Source organism: Lissotriton helveticus, chromosome 2_1, assembly GCF_964261635.1.
Source record: "Lissotriton helveticus chromosome 2_1, aLisHel1.1, whole genome shotgun sequence".
In the NCBI taxonomy this organism is placed as follows: domain Eukaryota; kingdom Metazoa; phylum Chordata; class Amphibia; order Caudata; family Salamandridae; genus Lissotriton; species Lissotriton helveticus.
This window is the reverse complement of record NC_136059.1, coordinates 520,736,775-520,750,604: the sequence shown is the minus strand read 5'-3', so window position 1 is coordinate 520,750,604 and position 13,830 is coordinate 520,736,775. Positions and strand designations below refer to the sequence as shown.

The 13,830-nt window shown below is 48.1% G+C and overlaps 1 protein-coding gene across 6 annotated transcripts in view; it reads right to left on the bottom strand.

The window, feature by feature from the left end:
• The window catches only part of SREK1 (splicing regulatory glutamic acid and lysine rich protein 1), a 459,678-nt gene that overhangs the window by 318,302 nt on the left and 127,546 nt on the right, over positions 1–13,830 (bottom strand). For all 6 annotated transcript variants that reach the window (XM_078675174.1, XM_078675176.1, XM_078675175.1 and 3 more), the window contains one exon: positions 10,428–10,548. In XM_078675174.1, the coding sequence (XP_078531300.1) occupies positions 10,428–10,548 (121 nt within the window). The remainder of the gene's footprint in view (positions 1–10,427; positions 10,549–13,830) is intronic.

Sequence of the window (13,830 nt, the reverse complement as noted above, 5' to 3'; positions counted from 1 at the left end):
TTACAGACTCGTGTCCGGAGTTAACTGTAATCTGTAAAAGTACCTGAGGTCTAGAGGGAATATTTTCTGTGTAAGGACGCATCCTCAGCCTGGCGTTGGGAATAAGAAAGATGCAGGACGCCATCGATCCTAGTAGGGATGCCACCTGCCGGACTGTCATACTGCACCTGAAGCAGAAGCCTGCACCTCTGTCTCATGGAAGACAGTCTCTCCTCTGAAGGATACGCTCTTCCTACGCTTGTGTCCAGAACAGAGCAGAGGTAGTGGATGGACTGGGTGGGCTGATGCACTGACTTTTCCATGTTGACATGCAGCCCGAGGTCGTATAGCTGTTGCAGACAAAACTGGAAGTCGTGCCTCACTTGCAGTGGGGATGGACCTTTCAGCAGCCAGTCGTCCAAGTATGGATAGACGAAGAAACCTTTTCTGTGAAGAAAAGCCGCCACCACTGCCATGCATTTGGTGAAGACTCGAGGAGCGGACTTCAGTCCAAAGGGCAGGACCTTGTACTGATCATGCTGTGGCCGACCACAAACCGCAGGTACTTCCGATGACGTTTTGTGATGGAAATGTGGCAGTACGCATCTTGGAGGTCCACCATACACATCCAATCCCCTACTTGTAGATTTGGACATATTTGGTGAAGGGCCAACATGCAAAACTTCTCCTTGAGTATGACTTTGTTCAGAAGTCGAAGGTCTAGGATTGGTCGAAACTTGCCCTCCTGATCTTTTTTGGGGACAAGAAAATATCTGAATTAAACTCCTTTTCCTCTTTGAGAGGGTGGAACCTCTTCTATAGCCTGCTTTTGGAGAAGAGCTCTCACCTCTTTTCGAAGCAGCTGTAACTGATGAGGACGAGACTTTTTTGGTGGAATGTCCTTTGGAAGCGCACGGAAACATAGCGCATATCCACTGCTCAGTATATTCAGCACCCAACGATCTTTTGTGATGCTGGCCCACTCTGCTAGATGTTGAGAAGAACTTCCGCCCACTGGAGTGGGCAACGGAGGCAGAGGAAGCCATAGTTCATGACTTTCCTCCTCTCGTCGTGGTAGAGGACTGCTGCTGGTGACCACCTCTACCTCTGTTAGATTTTCCTCCTCAAAACTGGGACTTGCCCCAATTCTTGTTTTGGGACCACTGATTGGGTTGAACTCTTTTGACCCCCCTTGCGCTGATTGGTTTTGTATCTGCGCTTGAACTCTTTTTCCTTCTCCAAGCCGACTGCTTTGAGAGTGTCCTGCTAAGTTTTCATTCTACTCATCTCATCCTCAGTGTGGGAGCCGAAGAGAGAGGAACCGGAGAATGGGATGTTCAAGATGCGTTGTTGTGCATCAGGTTTGAGGCCTGTCAAGCGCAACCAAGCCGACCTTCTGGCGCATATTCCATGCGCATACGAATGCGCCGAAAGCACTGCGCCGTCCGCCACAGTGCTAATCATCTGGTTAGCCACCAGACAGCCTTCAGTCAGAGTCTCTTCAAAGTCTTTCTGATCTTCTTTTGCAAGTTTGGACTTGAAGCGCTCCATGGAATCCCATAAGGCTCTATCATATCTGCCCAAAAGCGCTGCTGCACTGGAGACCTTCAGAGTAGATGCGGCAGAGTTGCAGACCTTGCGACCCCACGAGTCCTGTAATCTGCTGTGCTTATCAGGAGGAACTGAAGAGGTAGCAGTGACTGCATGCGTCTTACATGCTGCTGCTACAATCACCGAGTCTGCAGGAGGATCAGTCTTGACGAAGACTGGGTCCGAGGTAGCTGGCTTGTATTTCTTTTGGATGCGAGCCGGCACCGCCTTAATGGTCGCAGGCGACAAGAAAATGTCCATGACCGGTTCCACGATTCCTGGAACCAATGGAAGCAAGGGACAAGACACAGACTTCTGGTGAAGCGTCTCATAAATCACTGTTGTGGTGACCTGGGGGACAGACATTTCAATGTTGAGCTTCTGAGCTCCCCTCTGCAGGACATCATGGGAAGTGTTAATGTCGTCAATCGGTGAGACCCTAGAGATAGGGCTATCCGAAAGTGTGGGGGAGTAGTCCCTTTTTGAAGAGTGGGTAGAGGAGGAAGAAGTAGACGGTGTTCTTCTACTTCTGCGATGAGCACAGCGTCTCCTATCCCTCGATCTCGAGCGATGTTCCCTTCTGGGGAGAACGAGATCTAGAAGGCCTCCTCACAGGTGATGTCTGAGCTTGGACCCTGTGCCTGGGGGGGGGCTAAGTCTGTCCGCTTCTTCAACCAGTCTTTGAAGAGGAGACCTGTGCATAGGACTGGCGTACACCTGCATCCGCCTTGTAGCCCCTGAATCTCGCCAGTGATGTAACAGCAGATTACAGCTCGAGGACAACCGCACCTCCGTAGGAGAAGGCTCCGTCCGACGGAAAGGCAACTTGCGTGCAGGGCTTCTGGTCTCTGGCGAGGCTGACCTTGAGGCAGCTCGCCTGGACGAATGCGAGGAGGAGTGGCAGGAGGCTGACTCCGTCACCAGAATCACCGATCCTTCTCTGGATCTCTCTGAAGCAGGTCTCGACATCGGTCGGGAGTCTCGACGTCGATCCTGCATGCTTCCGCGATTCTTTTCGCCTCGACGTAGAGTGGTCTTTTGACATAGAATGTCTCGACGGCGAGCGATGCCGGCGAGAGGCTGGTGTAGATCAGGGATGCCTCGACGTCGAACGGCGTGCAGATGACGACGGAACATGCCTCTCTCTCGACGCTGAACGTCGCTGGGACGACGGCGGAGTAGCTAATCTCGACGTCGAGGGTCTACGCGACGACGGCGGAGGGGTATTTGGCACCCTCGACGCCGAACGTCAACGAGACGACGACGGAGATCTTACCCTCGACGCCTGGTTGTCGACGGCGGAGGACTCTGGGCTCTCGGCGTCGACCTCTGTATCTGAGACGACGGAGGGGAGCCTGTTCTCGACGCCGAACGTCGTGTCGACGACGGCGGAGGTCTGCTCCTCGACGCCGATCGTCACCGGGTTGACGGCGGAGGTGTCGCACTTCTCTACGCCAATCGTCGCCTAGTTGACGACAGCGGAGGTGTGATGCTCCTCGACGCCGATCGTCGCCGGGTTGACGACAGCGGAGGTGTCACACTTCTCTACGCCGATCGTCGCCTAGTTGACGACAGCGGAGGTGTGATGCTCCTCGACGCCGATCGTCGCCGGGTTGACGTCGACGGAGGGCTCTTGTTCCTCGACGCCGAACGTCGGCGGATGGGTCGTTGTCCTCGTCGCCGAGTTGACGACGGCGGAGGGTCTTGAAATCTCGTCGACGACGTACCTGAATCTCTTCGACGGCGAGCCCGCCGTCGAAGGTCGTTTTTTAGATAAATGACCCACCGGTAGATCTTTTCCCAGCGCCGAGCCCAACGCCGAAACTGAAGGGCGTGAAGTCTTTCTAGACCTCTTGGAGCCCTTCTTTACCGGAGACCTTCCTCTGGATGACCTAGACAGGCCGTATATGCGAATCCTCTCCCTGTCCTTCAGAGTTCCTCCTGACAGGGCTTTGCAGTGAGGACAGGTCCTTGGATCATGATCTTCAGGCAGACAAAGTATACAGAGTTTATGTTTGTCTGTCTTGGCCTTTTTTCCACAAGAAGGGCAGGTATCAAAAAGAGAAGGAATTTTTAAGGAGAAAAAGCCAAAAAAACTGTCAATAAAAGACAGATTCTTACTTGACAAGATGTAAAACGTCGAAGTAAGCCAAAAAAGTTGTGAAAATGAAGTGAATTTCTGACAGAAATCAGAAATGAGTGGAGCTGTGTCACCAGGATCCTTCCTGAAGGAGCCGGAAAGAACAACTGCCCTAACTGTCACCCCTGAGGCATGATGGGAAGCTGGGGGTCAGGAGCGCCTTAAAGGCACGGTGTCAGTTTATTGCATGCAGCTACAGGTTAGCTTTTCAGTCTTTTTAGACTTTGTGTTTGCAATGCAGCCTGGGAGCTTTCTATGCTTTCAGTGTTTTATGAGAATTCATAATGCTTTCTGAGCATTAAAACAGTTTCTAAACAAACTTTGTGTTGATTCTCATGTTTCTAATGCATGTTATTCATGTATAGTGGAAATTCTTTACAGCATAATTCAGCTCTAGTGTTTATTGGGCTGCAATTGCTTGTATATGTATATATATTTATTTATATATATATATATATATATGGTTATATATATGTGGGGCACATATAATATAGTGTTTCCGTAATAGAGCATTAGCTATCAATCACTATTTTGCGATCCAATTAAAAAAAAAAAACTGTGCATAAATATGGTACTTATATGTTGCACACGTTGTGCCGCAAAGATAGTTTTCTGCATTTTGTGAACACATATTGCTGTGGCTTATTGGGCCCTTTGTATATGTGCAATTGAGGCTTAATGTACAAGGCCCCATACTATTTCAACTTTGTTAATATAGTGGCTCAGTAGGTGTGAGAAGTTGGCCTGATGTGCAGTGTTCACTATTCTAGTGATCACTATATATCAGTCCAAACAACCCTTATTGATGATTGGTTGTAAGTCAACCTTATAGACCAGCTATCCTAGTAGCATGGATACGAGCAGTCTAAGGCTAAGACTCTAGAGGGCGTGTTAAGCCAGCTGTTTTACCATCACATTACCCCTTGAACACCCAGTGAAAGGACACCACACAAGTTGTTATGAAAATAAACAGTGTATTTATTTATAACAAGACTACCCTGGCTCTTTATGAGACAGGGAGCTAAGCACACAACAAAACTCTTATAAAAATACTTAAGTTAGCACAGTATATACAAATGCCCGAGGGGCACGGGAAACCATATACTCTAAAAGTGGAATGCGAAATTAATAGCAGGTAAGTACAGTACTAATAGGCTTTGGCATCGCTAGGACTTGACTAGGGAATCGTTAGATTACTTCTAGGAGGCCCAGGGGACTCGGGTGCAGAGTGTTCACTCTCACGCGAGATGCGGGACAAAGTCTATGATAGCTAGTAACGTTAAAGTTAGTGTTCACGGGCGAACCCGACCTGGTAGGGAGAAAACGAAAGTGGATCCTGACCCTTGGATAGTGAGGCTATGCTGGGGCACCGAAATGCCGAAGTTACCTAGCCCAGGGGCTGCAGCTGCATATGTCTCAAAAGACGTCGGGAATCCTCGTAGGCGAACCAGGAGCCTGGAAGAAAGATGCTGGCAGGCGACCAGTGAAGAGAGTTCGAAGTGATCCAAGCCTGGATCTTGAAGATGGATGATACCTGAAAGCAGAGGGGACCAAGTTCGTGACTACTAGCCAGTAGTCAGGGGGCACCAGGAGGGCACCGGATGGTAGTCACCTCGACTAGGTGAGTGGGCGACGCTGTGCTCTGCAGATCTCACGGACCAGGAGGCGTTGTCGGCGACCAGGATGGAGGGGCGAGCTGTCCCACGATGGATGAAGCTGTCGGCGTCGAAGGACCCAGGATTGGGCAACAAAGCCTTGGCTAATTCAAGCCCACGCGGTGGACTCAAAATGGCGTCTTGAGTGGACCAGGAGGGTCCGGGGTGCTCCTCTTCTGGAAGGGAGCAAGAGCCAGTCTGGAGCAACCAGACCAGCAGCAGTGATGTCGTCGGGCGTCGCTCAGAAGGCCACAAGCCAGCGGGCTAGTAGCCAAACAACGCGGTGAGCAGCAAAAAGCAGAAGGGCCCCACGCCGATTGTGGAGATGCTGGGGGGCTGATCTTCGGTGCTGGAGCTGCTCAGGGTCGGGGCTTCTCGGACCCCAAAGCACTCGCCAGTAGATTACCCGGCGGGCTTGCTGTGAAGAAGTCGTGCAGTCTTGGCAATAGTCGGTCCCTTGAGGTCTCGTCGCACTCACGGTTCTCAGCTTGGCTGTAGAGGTGAGTAGAGGTCGGAGGTGCCAGGGAAGCCGGGTCTTGTCGAGCTGGGAAGTCGGATTCCGGAGGAAGGACGTGCAGCAGACCGCAGTGTTCTTAAGATGGTGCCTGCGGATGCAGGGTGACTACTCCTTAGTCACAAGGGAGAATCTTGAAGAAGAAATCTTGATGTCCTTTCGTAGAAAGTCGTGTCTTGATTCCAAAGATGATCTAATTTGGAAGGGGGCCAGTTCCTACCTTTATCTGGGAAAAGGGGGCTGGCACGCGACTAAGTCCTGCCCTATGGGTGGGACCAGGAGGGGGGTGGTTACACCCCTCTCCTTTGGCGGGCTTTCCCAAGGCCAGGGGCTGGAGCGCCCCTGGAACTGGTTTCAGCCGGCCTATGCACAGTGAGCACCGGGGTGCCACTTGCAGTCACCTTCCTCTGAAGCCCTGCCTACCTAGGATACACAAAATCCTGTCTGGGACGGTGCTAGCACCGCCCCTGGCAGGAAACCCTTTGTCCTTATCTCCTGCTCTGGGAGGACTCCCAGCAGCAGGAGGGCAGACTTGTGTCTCGGTGGCAGCATCCATTTTGTGGAGCTAAGGCTCTGTTGGACTTTAACCGGGGTTACAGGTTACATACATGTCGTGTCCCTCTAGAAGGGTGGAATGCTAACCCCGTCGCCAGAATTGGCGAGGGGTTAGTATTCCAATTCGTATGACACCTTACTCGACATGTTTTGATAAAGCGATACCAGAGTTGGCATATAACCGCGAGGATTATAATGCACTTAAGAGTATATGGTATGCGATATCATGGAAACGGCTAAGGGATGGATCCCGAAAGCCGCAGACAGGCTCAGCTCATGCCAGAGCACCATCTCACACGATTCCAAGCACTCTGCCTTCAGGATTGTTAAGGCCTGCCATAGGAGTGACTGATAGGAGATCTGTGTGTCCATTTTGGGGTTAGATATAGGTATACTATATCTAAAGCAAAGGGTGAGTACACCACCTTGCCCCAGCTGTCGTGCAGCCAGTTGTGTCAGTTTAGTTAGTCAGTCCAGGGGTGGCACAATACATGCTTCAGCCCCTGGGAGACTTCTGGGTGCACCTCTGCCCTGGGTACAGGGACTTGGAGAGGGCCCAGTGCCAATTCAGTACCTGAGTACAATTTGGATAGAGAGAACAGCTAGGCTGTGGGTCTGATCAGCAGGCCCACAGCCAGGGAAAGTCGTAAACCAGTGCAGCAAAAAGCAAAAATCTGGGTGATCATAGGATTGCAGACCCTACTCTCCTACATGGGCATATTAGTACTTAGTGCTATTTTGCCAGCACCTGCATGTTTGTGCATGAAAGAGGGTTTCATTTGTTGTATGCCCTATGCTTTATCGTGAATAATTGTTTCCTCGTCGCTGTGTTAGGTTATCAGCGGCTTTTTGGTACTGCAATCTTTGAGGCTTATGTACAGCATAGCTGTGAACCCTTGCTTTGTACTGCCTGCACAAAATGCTTTGTCTGTTGCCCTATGGTATGTGGTATAGCATGCATTTGGGGTTTGCAGAGAAAAAACCCTTTACCATAAATTTTCCCTTTGGGAAGGTGATGATGAAGAACGTAATGAAGTACTTTAATTCATTTAGGCTTTTATTTAGAAACTAAAAACCCCCTTAGAGGTCCTGTTTAGCAAGACAGTTCAGGAATGCGCTTCCCAGCGATAAGGCCTCAGAGGTGGACATGAAGGCCTGGTGCAGTCTCCGGGAACGGGCGAGTTTTATGGCCTTTACAGTGGAATGCTAGAAGCCTCCTTGATGCTATGTGTATCAGGGAGGGGGCAGGCTCTGTGTTGAGAATTGGGCTACGTGCAAATCAAAAGGTTTGGCTTTGCCACTAGTTAAACTGGGGCCCGGGTGCTTTTTATAAACCTTTGTTATGCCCACTAGCTAGATAGTCGGGAATTAAGCACCCTGCTTGCTGGCAACCGGTAAGAGTTTTAAACTGTCTCTTTATGCAAGACTACACCCTTTACCTTATATATCTGAAAATGAAGTAAAGGCTGGGAAATAATCCCTTCCCAAGAAGCCTTTTGATTATTTGTGCTTTTGAACTGCAGTACCAAAATCCTGCATGCGTACCCACACGGTGCTGTAAATACCGGCAGGTTAGACCGACTAGTATATATTCCGAATCTGTTTAAATAAATCCGGCTTACATTATTAAAGCCCTGCGCTTGTGCATGGGGCATTTCATCCGTCATGATGCCATCATAAATTCAAGATGAAAATCTTACCTCCTTTGTGGATGAAGCATTCGCTCAGTGCAGAAAATCCCCTTAACCGTCTGGGGACAGTTTTGTAAAAGGCAACAAAGTGTACTTGCCTTGCTGCATGAGAAATAATGTGAGCAGCGCCAAACAAGCTGCTTTGCTCAAGATACCTCCCTCATGCAACCTCTGTTATTACCACCTATCTCCTTGGAGTTTCTGGTGGGCCTCTTCTGTCTGCTACGTCTGCTGCTGTCTTTTCAGCGAAGTCTTCGGGGCACCTCCGATCTCCATGGCGGAAAAAATAATCTGAGAGCCTGCACACACACGATGGGGGTTGTAGCCTCACCAGGGGGATCAGGTTTCGCAACCTCCCACAGCAAAATAAATACAAAGCACTTTCCGAACTTCAACCACTAGATGGCGTAATATGCACAGCATAGGGAATCCAGAAAGATTCACGCTGCAAAACAGGGAATAATTTCCAAGAGGCGCTGCCTCACTATGCAATTACAATTACTTAAAAAAAAATGTATAGCATTACTTCATTATTTCGTCATTTTTACACATACTTATTCTGTCTGGACAAACATTCCACCTCATTACTACCAGTTAAACAGCCAAAAACATAAATGAGCCACTGAAAGACCTTTGCCAAGTGTCTTTCCACACGTGGGAACACATATCGCCACATTTTCAGTACCTTTTGATCTGTTTGAGCTAGAAACAATTTTTTGTTAACATCTGCAGACTATGCAGCAGATGGTGAATTATGCAGCTCATCCTTAATTTTGCAAAAAAAGCAGCTTTAGCAAAATCGCCTTTTAAAACACAAACTAAAGTGCAGTGCTGCCAACTCAGTTTCACCTGACTATTGTTTTGGTGCCTCTCCGTGAGTTTTCTGTTATTGCTTAAGACGGGTCAGTGTCACTTCAGCGATTCCGTTTCTCCTTTTATTCGGCATTACCCATGGCTCTCCGGGTGTTACCACCTGGCATATCTGGGCATCCCACCCGGGATTGAGACAGCTGCTCTCTCATATAATGTATCTACCTGTTTTTATCCCACCTGTATTCGGGACATGTTACTGCCTATTATTTCTTTCCTTGTATAATGCATCTACTTATTCCCAACCCAATTGTATACCCCCACCCTAAGACTGTTTGTACCACCTGTCAATAAAAGGCTGCAATGTTTGGAGAACAGCTGGAGGGGCTTTAAATTAATTCTGACTGTTGAGCGAATTGCACTGCATCGATCTATTTGAAGCCGTGCTGCTGTTTCAAAGGGACCCTGTAGCTCTGGTTTCGCAATACAGTTCAGCACAATTACACTTGGAAGTTATTTTGCCAAATTGTTAGTGAATAATCATTACACCAAGAATATGAGGGAGAAAAGAGGGGTGTAGGGTGGGAGGAAAAATACTACTTTGAAGCGGATGAGCCAACACTCATGCAGCTAGTATGACGGATGAAGTACTCCTACATTTACGTAAATGCAGGGCTTTAAGTGGGAAGAAAAAAACTGGGGAGGGTCTCAAAGGGTCGTGGCCGATGTAATAAAGGGCGTAGCTTAAAACACTTAAGTTAAAAATCTGTGCTTAGCATAGTCTGCTGCCTTACCCACCGGTAAAAAAATGGTGGGGAGCCACAGCCAACTGCCAATTTGGTCAAGGGGGCCACGGATCAAAAAAGTTTGGGAACCACTGAACTAGACTAATTTTCAATTTTCCTTCTATTGTTCCACCAACTCTTCCCTTTTTTCTCAAGGCTACCGTTTTACATATGCTCTTCCGATTTCCCTGCATCATCTCCATGAACTCACCACCCAGATGTGATTTCTGGTTACTCTGTTCTCACTTGTAATCATTACTTGGTCTCCAAATGTATTTTTAGCCCTTCATCTTTCATGTTGCCATTCTCAATTCCACTTATTTTCATCACTTGGCCCAATCAAAGCGACCTCTTGCTCTCTACCTTTTTGTGATATGCTCACCTTGAACTCACTTCTTGGTCTCTACCCTAATCTACCACTTTTGTCGGTCTTTCTCTTCCTATAGCGAATTTAATACGGTTTCAGTTATTTTAGTGTTCTGATTGGAGTGTCTGTTTAACTGCCTACACAGTGGTTTGGTGAAAGAATTATATAATTAAAACAGAGAGCAATGCTGGCTGTACAGTCAGGGAATTAAGTATTTGTGGTAAATATTGAGGTTAAGTGGCATGTCAAGGGGAAAGTCATTATTAAAGGGAATAAAATAAACCTACTGTATTCAAATCACAACAGATTGTCAATATACAATAATAGTAAAGTAATTGTACCTTCGCTTAGAAGGAGATCTTTTCCTTGAAGACCGGGAGGATGGGGCTCTTGAGCGAGACTTGGATCTTGATCTAGTACGTGTCTTAGTCACAGTAACTGGTTTCTCAACAGGTACGTCTACTAAAGATTGGGAAACAACAACATCACCATTAATAAAGATGGTTTTAAAAGATGAGCACATCTAGAATTTCAAAATGTTAATCCTCTTTAGGACACCTCCAAAAACCTCTCTCAACACCAAAGATGCAGCTAAATTAGACAAATGTATCAACTGCTTAAAAGTCAGAGTTCAGTGCAGTTTTGAAAACATTCTAGAAAAAATTATTATAAGTTACTTCACAAACTATATACTTAGTAATAACAACCCTTCCGTATGAAAGTGTTGAAAAACAGAGCAGTAATGGACAAGATGCATTTAGTACTTAAAAAGAAAGAACTAGAGACATGAGCTCAGCAAAGTATAAAGGCACTGGGGCTCTGCCACACCTCCTTAGTTATCCTCCCACACAAGGCAATTTTCTACAACTTGCATGAAAATTACTTTACATATGGCTAAAAAGAAGGCAGGGTTCCAAGACAAAGGCAGTGGAGAATGAGTCTCTTCCCCAACAGGTTGTGTACTTATTCTTACGGCTGTCTCTTGTAGAACAAGCTGTAAAAAGACATTTATAAGAAGAGGGGCAAATCAGCTAAGATGTCAAACAGAATTCTAGCCAATGTGGTACTAGCCCTGCTCTACAGAATGAGCAAGCCCAGGAACCAACATCCAATCTGTTATTCTTACAGAAAGATTGCAGGATTGGCTAGAAAGGCTAAGCTACAAACAAAGTCAATGGGTATTGTTAGAACTGGGGGTCTCTGGTTGGCAGGGGTCTCTGGTTGGCAGAGGTAGGTACCAATGTCTAAATAGGGACCCTTGCTTCTAGTCAGGGTAAGGAGGATACACTCTTTAGATAACCCCTGTTCACCCCCTTGGTAGCTTGGCATGAGCAGTCCGGCTTATCAAAGGCAATGTGTAAAGTATTTGTACCCACACTCACAGTAACACAGTGAAAACACCACAAACTGACTCCACAACAGTTTAGAAAAATAAAGGTATTTAATCTAAACTACACAAGACCAAAACAACAAAAATCCAACTTACACAGTTCAAGAATATGGTTTCAAATGAGTTCATAAGGTTGCGTTAAAATAATCCAGTTGCATCAAGTACCTTGAGATGCGACAAAAGTTCCACGTGAAAGCTGCAGCGTTGAAAATCAAGCGATGCGTCACTCCTGAGACCCTGGGGAGGCAATGCGACAACCACGCTGGATGTAGCGGGCGTGTTGTGGGGACTCCGGTCTGTATGGGGAGGGATGCAATACCTTGCGTGGATTCCGGTGCACAGGTTTCGGTGGAAGCAGCTCGCAAAAGATACGATGCGACGATCTCCGGTGCAGCGACGATGAGCGGCGGCGATCTCCTCTCGCGGCCCCTCCATGCGATGGCTCTGCGTCAACTCTCGCAGCGATGTGATGCGGTCTGCAAGCAAGCGGTGCGACGATCTCATCCAGTGACGACAGGCTCTGCGACGATGCTCGCAGCGATGGTAATCTTCCCGCACCGGACTGGTGCATCCCGCAAGCGAAGGATGCGACGACTCTGGCAGCGGCAACAGGCGCTGCTATGATCTTGGACTTCGTGGCGACGGGAATTTTCTCGCACTGACGGGGATGTGCTCCGCAAGCGAGCGATGCGTTAAAACTTGCTGAAAGTCTTTAAAATCTTGGTTTCCAGCTTCCCAACACAGGTACAACTTTCAGAGGCCCCACAACTGGCCCAAGCACTCTAGGAAGGACCGAAATCTCTCAGCAGAGTTCAGGGAAGCTGTGGGTGAAGTCCTTTTGTTACTGGGACTTCTTAACAGGGAGCCAGCTCTTCTTCAGGCCCTTGGAGATTCCTTCAAGCAAGGGGACACAGCACAAAGCAAAGTCCTTCCCCCACTCCTTGCCAGCAAAGCAACTGCAGGTCAGTCCAGCAAAGCAACAGCAGGACAGTCTTCCTTCTTCAGACTTCCAGCTTTCTCCTTGGCAGAGGTTCCTTCTTGATTCCAGGATGATCTAATTTTCTGTAGTCTGGGGTCCTGTACTTATACCCCAAAAAGTATTTGTTCACTTTGTGCAGGAGGGCTCTGAGCCCGGTCTGAACCAGTTCTGGGTGTTCCTTGAGAACTTTGTTTTACTTGCCTTCTCCTTTCCTTTCAGAGTGCAGAACCGAGACATCAGACACCCCACAGGAGGTGGAGCCAGAATTGAGGAGGGGAAAGCCCATCCCTGGAGCACTTTGTTGACATGATTCCTTCCCTCCTTTCACAGTGCAGGACAGAGACATGAGAGATGAGACGCACCACAGGGGGTGGAGCCAGCACTGTGGGGGGCAGGCACAGTCCTATTCAGGTCCCAGGTGCAACTCTTCTCTCCCATCTAGATGCAGATCTCTCTATTCACCACTGGGCGGACTCATTCAGTCTCCTGGAATCCCCCAGCCCTGTCACTCACAAACCAGACAGTCAATTCACAAACAGGTCAAGGCACACAAAGATCAGACAAGAGAACAGCCACTTTCTAAAAGTGCTGTTCTCAAACACAGAATTTAAAAACCACCTTTCCTAAAAGATGTGTTATTAAATTCTGAGTTCAGGGATACCAGACTTATTTCCTATCTTGCTCCCAAGGGAAGATATGCAGGTAACCACTGTAGCCAGCATTCCCCATGATAGCCTATGGGCAAGATAGCCTTACAATAGTGAAAAACGAAAATGGCTGTAGTTCACTACCAGAACATGCATGTCACCTGCACTAGTACATGCTCTACCTTTCACATACACTGCACCCTGCCCAAGGGGGTGCCTTGTCCCTTCCATAGGGGTGACCAACTTTTTGACAGAAAGGGAAGGGTTAGGCCTGGTCAGTGGGGACACTGACCAGGAGGACATGGCAGTTCATAGACTACACACAGGCACTGCGGTGGCAGGCCTGAGACACCATTTTAGGGCTACTCATGTGGGTGGCACAATCAGTGCTGAACCCCCACTAGTAGCATTTGTATCACCAGCTTTGGCACACTCAGTGCACTTTACTAGGGACGTCTTGGTGAGCCAAATTAGCCAATCATGGATAACCAATTACAATAACAATTGACATAGAGAGCTTATGCACTTTAGCACTGGTCAGCAGTGGTAAAGTGCCCAGAGTCCTATTGCCAACAACCACAGGTCAGGAAAAACAAGGGAGGAAGAAGCAAAAAGTTTTAGGATAATCCTGCAAAAAAGGCCATTTCCAACAGTTATGAATCTGAACGCCCACATAGCCTGGCTTGACTGCTCAGCGAGATGAGTGGGACATATCTAGTGGGCAGGTG